We start from the raw sequence: 10,337 nt of genomic DNA on the forward strand, positions 1-10,337 counted from the left end.
ATGAAATTTACTATGAGCTTTGTGTTGAAGAGAATCTTACTGGAGTTATCTTTCACGCTCTCCTCTGGTCCACTTTACATCCTTTTCACGAAATTTAATGAAAGGGAAGGAAGAAAATAAACTTTATAACTTACTATTTATATGAGAAAATTCTCACTAACTTCTCATTGGAGTGATAATATGTCACAACCACTTAGTTGTTGGTGCATACCCCCAGCTGCCAGGTTAATTGCCTTCATATAAACATAAGGCTGAAAACATGCCACATTTTCAGTTTTTCAAGTTCCAAGCACTTATTTTACTGCTGCTGCAAATCTGTATCGGCCGAAGGGTAGCACCTATTTTGTGCTGCATTTGAAAAGAAAAAGACTCCAGTGACTCCTGGATTGTAGCCTACACAATAGAACAGTTAAAAGCCAGTCCCTTTCTTTCTGATATATGTTTCACTTGAAAATGACTTACTGATCAACTTCCACCCCCAATTCTACCTAAAACATACATATTTAATTGCCAACCTTTGCATTCAAACTTAAAGCTTACATTCTTATTTTGAGGTTCCCATCATTTTGCTCGTACGCAATTTTTCCATTCTCCCCTATATATCTTACCTCTATATCTTACTCTAAAATATGCATCACCATTGGGTCATGAGTACCACCTTTTATTAGTTTAATCAATCAAAATAGCTAGCTAGCTAGCTAGTAGTGTGGGCAGACATGTTGAAGAACACACATGGCTCTATGTGCAATTCACCTAGAAGCCTAAATATACAAGATAATTATATTTCAAGCTGCTTGCTTTTCAGTTTATGTACATACAATTTCACTTAGACAACTAACCTAATAGCTTTTAAATTTTTAGCCACATGAGAGGTTTTTCAGGTCATTTGTATTCCTCTGTCCTTGGACAGACCTTCTTCCTCTCCATTTAACGAACGAAGGACATCTTATCTTGCAGCCTTCCCAGACCAAAGGTAAAGATATGCTCAATATGTGTAGAAGCAAGCAGCATTTAAAGCAGCAGCAAAGTAAGAAAAATCCGCAGCTGGTGCTTTTGCTGCTGCTGTCATTGGCCAGTGAGTGGGACCCAAGAATCAGACTTAGTCAAGCATTTAGCTACACATTGATAAAGCAAGCAATGCAGGTCAAAATGGTCACCCTCATCCATATTCACAAGAAAGTATTTGACTTTGGCTGCCCTATTCGAAGGGAAATGCATCAAACACCTAAGTTAGTTTCAAGGTTTCCATATCCTGCAAATACTACATGGTTACTTACTCAAAGATAGTAACCTCTCTCCCACCTTACTATCGATAACAACGGAGGCATTAGCATCTTCAAGCATACACCTGTCCAAATTCTCCACTCCTAGACATGTCATTGGGATATTCCATGATCTCTTACATATATATGTCAAAAGTCTACTATATCTTGTGGGTTTTTATCAACTGAAGAAATTAAAAGAGAGCAACAAAGAAGATTCTCCATTTCCATGCATCAAATCACTTCAATAATGGCCAGCCTCCTTACATGTTTTTTCTTCAGATTTCTTGTCAATACTTAGTCCATCAAACAATAATGGCTAGCCTCCTTACATGTTTTTTCTTCAGATTTTTTGTCAATACTTAGTCCATCAAACAATAATGGCTAACCTCCTAAAATATTTTTTCTTCAGATTTCTTGTCAATACTTTGTCCATCAAACAATAATGGCTAGCCTCCTTACATGTTTTCTTCAGATTTTTTTTGTAAATATATTTGTCTTCCTGCCAGAATAAAATTTAATCATCTTAATCTAGATTTTCAAGATTGAACGATTATTTTTTTTTCCTTCTTGCATTTTAGGAAGTATTAGGAGATCACTTAATATTTTTTTACATAATTTGGTTGTGGCAGAGATTATCTTGCCCATGCAACTATGTTCAATAATTGGATTGTTGAAACAGAAAGAATGGAATCATCTATTGACAAGTCTTATGAAAAGATCGGGTTAAACCTGAAGCTTGGAACAATATCCGAGATAGGAGCTCCTAAAAAATAATTAGGACTTCAAGTGACAAACAACCACTTTCTAATTGACAAGTTCATCACAAAGAACCGTGAATGATTCAGAGGTAAAAACAATTCTAGAGTACAATCAAGAAAATCCAAAAACACCAATGTAGTAGATTGGGTAATTATATCTGAAAAGCTTCAAGCTTTTGGCTCATATAGGAAATATGTTACATGAAACCATGGTCAAATTACAGAGTTCTCTTGCTAAAATAAAGGTTCTTATACACAAAAATTTAAGCGTCATAATCCAGGCAACCATAAAATCTTATGAGTTGCTCTACCGCACCATTCTCCAAAAGAAGAAGAAACAAACATAGCCTCAACTAAGCTTAAGTCAGTAATTGGTTGATTTTTCATTTCACTTTACAGAAAACTTTGAAGTGGTGACTAGTGAAAGGCCCTAGCAAAATGATTAATTCAATTTGCTAACATTGATGTCATAGCATCATCCCAAAGCAAGCACTGCAAGAAGCTTGAAGTATGTTGATTATATAGCCATTCCTTAACTGTGTGATTTCTAAGCAATTAAACCATTCAGAATAGGACTAACAACACTAACTCCTGCATAGGTAATATCTGATCCATATCTTTTATGTAGTAAATTTCTTCATTCTTTCTCCTTGCTTGATATCATTATCTGCAGTAAATTGCCCTCTATTATGAGGAACTTTTCCTTATTGTCCCTACTATTTCCTTGACATAGTAATATTGATTTATTACCTATATTATCTACAAATTGCCTCTTAGTTGCACATATGATAACTTTTTATAAGTTGTGCACGAAGTGTTGGAAGTGAGTTCAGGATAGTCTTCAGGATGAGTTTTAGTTCTAGATATTTTGTAAAGTAGATATATCTGGAACTGACATGGACCACATGGTTAGCTGTGGTCAAACATGATAACGTTGTTTGGCTATGGTTAACTACAAGGCTCACCATACCAATGTGTACCACCATGTGTTGGACATGCTATACTACACTGGTATCAAACCAAAACTCAGTATAAGGGGCGTGCAAGTCTCAATGCATAAAACCAACCTACATACCAAACTGTACCAGCATGGTACTGATACAACATTTGGTACTAAAATGGTGAACTTGTAAAACACTAAACAGCTAGGTTGACTTCAAAAATTTTGTTGAAGTCGCTTCATGGAAGTGAGAGGCAAAACCTTTAGTTGATATTGGTTAGTTGACTTACTTCCAAATGCCTAAAAATAGGTCTTTTACATTAACTTACATGAGTTCCTAGTCCACTTATATGCAACCAAATACATCCAAATATTACTATTAGCCAATATTTATTTTATTGTTGTTATACAACTTAGTTTGTTCTGAAGGTTGTAAGAAAAAAGGAAGAACTAAATTAACATGAATGGAGATTATGAGAAAGGACATGGAGAAATACAGAATAATATCAAAGGTAGCCTTAGATAAGAATACTTGGTGAAGCCAACAACAAAAAGTTGAGAAAAGGCTAAATGATTATGATTAGGACTATAATTAAACAATTTAGTAGAATGGAATGTGCATATCAATCAGTTTGAATGAAATAGAATGGTTCAGCAAATGAAGAAGGTGCTTACCTTAAATCTCATGAAGGAACCAATATTGCAAAACAAAGCAATTCTACTCGATAGAAAAGGTATTTACAAGGTTCGTAACAATTAAGTTTGGCTAAGACATGTTTTAAGTTATGGAAATAAAGCTTTCACCATTCACTATATCCAAACCTTCAGCACAGGATAAATGTAATGTCCCAGTAAGTGAACTAAGATTTGAAGGATATGTTAAAATACCACTGCGCTATAAGTTACTGCTTTGAACTTGGCACAATAAGTGGCACAAAAGGGTGGCAAGTCTCAGACAAGAGGATTCAGAAAACAAGACAAGAATACAAGCATAGAAAAAAAAAATTATTGACCAATTGAACCAGAAGAAGCCCCGATCATTTGACAATTACATCCTTTTCCACTCATCAAACAGTTCATAATGCAAATGACTCTCTTAGGCTAAATATTCCTACTGGTATGATGCACTCCAATGGAAAGATAGAAGACAAGCATACTATGCTTCATCAATTGATCATGCCTTGTATATCTATATAAGCAAATGAAAAGCTAAAAGAAATCTCATGCCTACCTAATCAAATGGACTCGACAATAAGCACCATTTCAATTTGCAACCAAATAATCCAGCAATTATAATTATAACCTCCAAAAATAGCAGTAGTAAGGGAAACTACAAGAATCTAAAGAACAGCCAGCTCAACAGTCATTAGATGATATTTTCTCCTATAACAACATTTAGTAGATAATTCGAGGCTTTTATTAAGAACAGGATATAAAAGGTCTGGCTGAACCAACCAAGCATATATATTTCAGAAAAAATGGAAGACATAGACATAGAAGGCTAAACATATCATTTTATTGTTTCCGACCAGAAGATATAATTCAAGTCAATTGGGGCGCACAATTGCTTAGTCCAATAAGCATAGATCACTCCAAGATTTGCATTTGTTCAATTCCATAATTTGCCAAAAGGCCTAATCCTTTATTGAACATACATGAAAAACCGTTAAAGATGACTTTATCAGCATGATCGAAACAATTAGAACTGTTCTAGGGAGTGAGGATGAGGGGAGACAAAAGACTTAAGGAACCACACTGGATGGCAAAACCTAAGCATCAAATGTGAGCAAAACTTTTACTGAAACAAGAAAAAAAGAAGAAATATAAAAATTGAGCAGATCCTCCACAGTAAGTCATTCCCAAGGTTCTTGAATGCAGACCTTCAACCATTAGTCTCTACTCTCTAAGATAGCCAGTTCAGAAAGAATCCATTCATTATTGAAATCCATTCTATATGTGAGACTAGAATGATAAGGAGATGTCAAAGGAACACGAATGCTATGAATATTTTGAAGCCAACAGGCATCAAGAGTAAATACTTCATCATCCATCAAGCTTAATTTTGGAAATGGAGAAGGGAAGCATTAATTTTCAATAAAGCTGTCCATCCTAAGGCCTGTTATGAGCATATTAATATTTATACCCCAGTATTTAATTGCTAGGACCCATCTGTGAGAGACCTGCACATAAAATTATCAAACCAAACTGTTAACAAGAGGGAGATAAATTTAAACATAAAGCCAAACTTTCCAGCAGATAGATCACAGTATTAAACATATATCCCACACTTTTTGCTTCAAGGGTTTAACTCTAAATACCAACATATACTTGAGTACAAGCCTTAACAACCAATTTGAACTTTTTGATACAGAATGAGAAGTTGTATCTTTCCAAGAACCTGAGGATAGGGGATCTAGTGATGTGATAGTTTAAACTTTAAAGCATATAGAATCAAGTGCTTATCTTTGTTGCCCTAAGTTTTGAGACTGCACAATTTATATCTAAACTACCAGGACTAATAAATTTAAATCAGTTGTTAAACTTACTGATCATACATGAGCATAAGCATGAAAACTTTACATTCATGACCCCCTGATTCCTAAGTCCTAACAAATCAATATTAACCTTAAACCTCTCTCTCTGTCTCTCTCTCTCTCTCTCTCTCTCTCTCTGAACGTAAATATGATTGCTCATCACAATTTCATATCATAAACCCTGTTCTTTTTAAGCCATCAACATAATTATATAGTTGATTTGAACAACTAGAATAATACTAAAAAAGAAAGAAAAGGAAAACAAAAGCACAAAGTCTGCTATTGGTGTAAATTGGTGAGATAATATTACAGCTTCTGTCTCACAAAGATTAATTAACAAAAAAATCAAAGAGGATGCTGAAGCTGTTTCAAGAGACATTGCATATTCTTTTGTAATATGCATCATAGCCTTACCTAAACTATGAAAACTGAATAAGGTTCTACTTGTCCATGACAAAAGTGACAATTCTCTTGCTGCTTACTAGTTGTAGTCATGATTTCTCAAAAAAACAAAAAAAACAAAGAAATTAAAATCATTGCAAGGAATTCAATACAAAAGAGACATTTATGCACAAGGAAATCCATAAAATTCAATATCTAACAAAAAGAATATATATCTTAACTGTGAGTGGTCCAATGAGTAGCATGTCAAGACTAAAATGAAGAGGAAGTGAAGATCCAAAAAAAGGCAGCCTAGTGCACAAGGCTCCCATCATTGCAGGATCTAGGATTGTCGTACCAGTCAGTACCGATACATACCAACTGAACTATACCATACCAGTACCAAACCGGTGCATGATATGAGGGGTGTAACGATATGGTATGCCGAACTAGACACCACACTAGGCATATGGACAGTATAATAGGATGGTATAAGTATCGAGATGGCGAACCTTGGTCTAGAAAATGACAGATTTATGCAATCTTACTCCCATGTGTAGAGAGGTTATTTTTATGTTCTAAACCTGTGACTTTCATGTCAAAAATGGAGCAACCTCACCATTACACCAAGACTCACAAGAGGGAGTGAAGACCAATTATATAGAAATTCAAATTTATTCTCCACTTCACAAATTTGTTCTATGAATGCTCGCTACAAGAGTTACCTGCATTTATTTAGTAATTTCAGTTCAAATTTTCTCAAAAAGAAGCAAAATTCATCAGGCCATCTAACCAATAGAGATGCAGAGTATCTTCAACTATTGTGGTTGTGTGGTCCCAAATAGATAACTGAAAGAAAAGCAGACAACTATGCAAGCATCACACTGAGAGCTGAAAGAAAATGAAAATAATTATGAAAGAAAACCCACCATCAATAGAAAAAAATGAAGGAAAAAAGTAACAATCTTGCAGTCGAAGTTTAATTTGTACTGAGGAAAAAGAGGAAGCACTAGGGGAAGCTAATAGCAGTGCCAAAATTAAATCAAATAACATCACATAAGTTTAGACAGGAACCTCCATACCTTCTCAACAGCATGACAAAGCAATACAAGAAGATAGAACTTTGCTTCAACCTCTTATCAATGAAATGCAAGCATATCCAATTAGTCTAGCATATGCCTGTCCTTCTTATCCTTCAACAGCACTGACATCCTTGCCAAACTCTCTGACCAAGCAAGCTTAAGCAAGTAAAAGGCTTGTCGGGACTATTTCATCCAGACAATATGAATTCCTAAAGCAGCTAAAATGAAACACCTTTTCTTTATTCCTATATTTCAAACATATGAGTGCTTGGGGAAATAATCAGGAAAACAAAAAATAAATAAATAAAACAAACTGGCTAAGGCATCTGATCATACAGTTTTCTTGCTAGCCCCAACTGACACTAGAGGAAAAAATGAAGTATGGAAACACAAGTTCTTCAGAATATGTTGGTTTATAAATTGAATTTCAACGCAACATAGAAAAGAATTGGATATTCAATTAGACCTCTAATATCAATAACATGCTACAAATTGGAGTAGTATTACATCAGAGCTTCTCAGTCAATCTAATCATAAAAGAACTTACAGCCACAGTATCCAAAACTATCCAAGAAGACTCAAACAACTCATGAAAATACTCCGCTCCAGTTTCCTCAGCCGCCATTCTAAAAGCCATTCCAAATGCATTACCCTGGATAGCACCAAGCCGTGGCTTGCCACATACACCAACAATCAGAACCTTGTCAGGCTCTTTAGACAAGCAAGCACATATCAGAGGCTTCATTTTTGCACCTCTTTCCTTCAAAGCATCCATCAGAAAAGAGCAGAACTTGGTAAGAGCCTGAGGATGACCCAACTGCCTGGTGTCCACTGGATCTTCAAGCTTTACCCAGCGAAATTTTCTGCCACTTCTAATGAACCCAGTTTTAGTTATTGCAGAGCTCCCTTGCCTAAGAATGGCCCTCTGTATCTCAATTGCAGTCTGCATTCCCTTTCTAAGCTGATCAATATTGTTCAAGGACAAAGCAGAGTAAGCAACCCAAAATTGCTCAGCAGCTGAAGAATCCTTTTCTTTCACAAATGCTTCAAGCAATGCTGTGACCCCATACACTACATCAGCAGCTGACACTTTCGAGCAGTAACCATGTATTCTCAAGAAGCTACGGTAGTAGAACTCTGTTAGCCCATACTCAGGCAAGAACCGGTCAAACTCATCCTTCATTTTCTGCTTCACTTCCATGCTCATGTACTGAAATTTCTTCTGGCAGTCCACTAGAGGGAAGCCCATTCTGGCCAAAAGAAGCTTTAGCTTTTTCAAACCATTGTCACTCCAAGTCTTCAACTTGGTAGCTATATAAGAAGAGCAAAGCATCGAATCAAACAAGTTCCACTCCCTCAGTAACATAAGCCGTGGTTCATCTTCATAGGCAATTCGAGAATTTTCTGGTGCCTGGATCTTTGTACCATCCTTGAGTGTCACAGAGCTGATAGCATCCAGATTGCCCGAGCTGTTTATATGCTGTTCAAGTTCCATCACTCCTGCTTGATACCTCTCATTTGTTAGCCTCTCATGTACGAACTGATCAGTGAGGGAGACACAAGCTAACCAAAGTAACTCATTGGTGTTCTTTCTAATAGAATGAGCTAACTCAAACATCAGACAACCAGAAGGCCTTCCATGGAAAGTTCCTAACTTGTAGTACTCTGATTTCAGCTTCCCAAAGAGCCTAACTGGATCTTCTTCCAACCCTTGAGAGACCCTCCGTCGTTTCCTATTCCCTCCATCTTCCTCCTCCTCATTCTCACTATTACTGTCTTCTTCGCTATCAGAATTCTCATCGATCTCATCATCACTGTTCAGATCAGATGCATTAGCCAGAGCAGAGACATCGAAATCATAAGCTAGATCAGCCTGGTGCTCATCCTCCTGAGTGTAGAGAACAACCACCTGATGATTCTGCTCACTGAGGTTGTGAAGGTGGATAGGCCGGTGGCTATCAATGACAAAGGCACGAGCCTTGGTTCCAAGATTCAGGATCTGGCGGAGGTCGCGGTGGCAGCCCCAATTAATGAGGACCAGAGAGATGGGCTGATCGGAGGAGCGAAGATTGAGGCCACCAACCTTTTCAATGTCACTGAAGGAGGAGACGGGGTACACAGAGTAACGAATGGAATCAGACGAGAGGACATGGGTTACAATCTTGAGGGCGCAGAGGGAGTCGGCATCCGATGCTGATGGGAATATCAGCAGAGGGGAGGAAGACGAGGCCAAGGCAGCGTCACGGAGTCGCGAGTAAAAGGACTCGACCCGGAGTTCCCTCACCATAATTGATCGCTTGACTCTCCTAAAACTCGGAAAGATCGGTGCTTGCCGGAAAGCAAGAAAACCATCGGGGCAAAGCTCGTGACAGTTTCCAAGATCCAAACTTTTGAACCAAAAACTAACAAATTCCAGATGGGTAATACGAGGGGACCAAAAATGATGATGGGGAACTCATTAATTCACTGCAAAAGCACCATATTCGCATTAAAAAAAAAGAATTTCATCAGAAGTAACAGCTTTGCAATTAGTCAATTAGTTGAGCTAAAATTCGAGAAAAATTAGAAAGGAACAGATATCGGAACCTTTTGATTACCAATGGAAGGACCAAAATAGAATCAGAACAAGAAGAAAACAAGCAATAGGGGATTTGTATCTGAAACTCACAACAAGGTTGTCCCCAAATCAACACAATATAGAACTCCTGAGCTTAAAAATCTATTTTTTTCAGAGATGGAGAGTTATAAGTACCTGGACTCGCCGATCTTTCAGAGGGACACGAGAGATACCGAGATCTCCTACCGTAAACCAAAGATCTGGAAGCAGATCTGAGAGCAAGGGAGGGGGGGGGGGGAGGGAGAGAGAGAGAGAGAGAGAGAAGCGGCGAGGGTTGAGAGGAGGTAAGGAGGAATTTTAGCTGGGTCTCGACTGGGGATTCGAATCGGGAGGGGAAATCTTTTTTTTTTTGATCTTTTGGATTCGAATTTTCGAATATTTTGAGAGCGCCCGCGAGAGGGATTTTGGCGGCTCATTTGCCTTCGGACAAAGCCCGCGAACCGAATGTGGAGCGGCACGTGGTTTTAGGGGTCCGCTGTAAATATTTTAAGCGCACAGCCGCACGCGGTTCTGGTCGGCTTGTTGTCTGCGGGCGACCTCATGTTGGTTTCTATGGTCCATTTTTTAAAGGGGAAAAGAAATTAAGCCGGCCGATTTTCTTGTCTTTGGAGTGGAGAATGCTGGGTTATTTTATATATTTACCTAAAATAAGCGAGGCTCAAAAAAGAAAAAAAAAAAAAAAAGGAGCATGCTGGGTTATTCACTTATTCTAGTATATTTATTTATAACAAGGTGGCTCCTATGGTATATCACAATATTC

The 10,337-nt window shown here is 37.5% G+C and overlaps 1 protein-coding gene across 3 annotated transcripts; it reads right to left on the reverse strand.

Annotated features, from left to right (window-relative positions):
• Nucleotides 1–6,959: 6,959 nt before the first annotated feature.
• On the reverse strand, nt 6,960–10,019 carry CDC45 (cell division cycle 45). Of its 3 annotated transcripts, none has more exons than XM_088703336.2 (2): nt 7,508–9,397; nt 6,960–7,103 (listed from the first exon to the last, which is right to left on the reverse strand). In XM_088703336.2, exons 1-2 carry the CDS (start codon nt 9,245–9,247, stop codon nt 7,074–7,076), a joined length of 1,770 nt encoding a protein of 589 aa, XP_088559462.2. In that variant the 5' UTR covers nt 9,248–9,397; the 3' UTR covers nt 6,960–7,073. The 3 variants fall into 3 exon arrangements, with proteins under 3 accessions (XP_088559462.2, XP_038980770.2, XP_088559461.2); XM_039124842.3 differs by lacking the exon at nt 6,960–7,103 and adding an exon at nt 9,713–10,019 and having other exon boundaries at nt 7,358–9,426; XM_088703335.2 differs by lacking the exon at nt 6,960–7,103 and adding an exon at nt 9,547–9,612 and having other exon boundaries at nt 7,358–9,426.
• Between the last annotated feature and the right edge of the window lie 318 nt (nt 10,020–10,337).

Source organism: Phoenix dactylifera, chromosome 8, assembly GCF_051530095.1.
Source record: "Phoenix dactylifera cultivar Ajwa chromosome 8, Ajwa_hap1_PhDact_Kaust_v1.1, whole genome shotgun sequence".
Taxonomy (NCBI): Eukaryota; Viridiplantae; Streptophyta; class Magnoliopsida; order Arecales; family Arecaceae; genus Phoenix; species Phoenix dactylifera.

What these genes read in the sequence shown, in the direction of transcription:
- CDC45 (XM_039124842.3), bottom strand. Translation starts at nt 9,247, where the DNA reads ATGGTGAGGGAACTCCGGGTCGAGTCCTTTTACTCGCGACTCCGTGAC.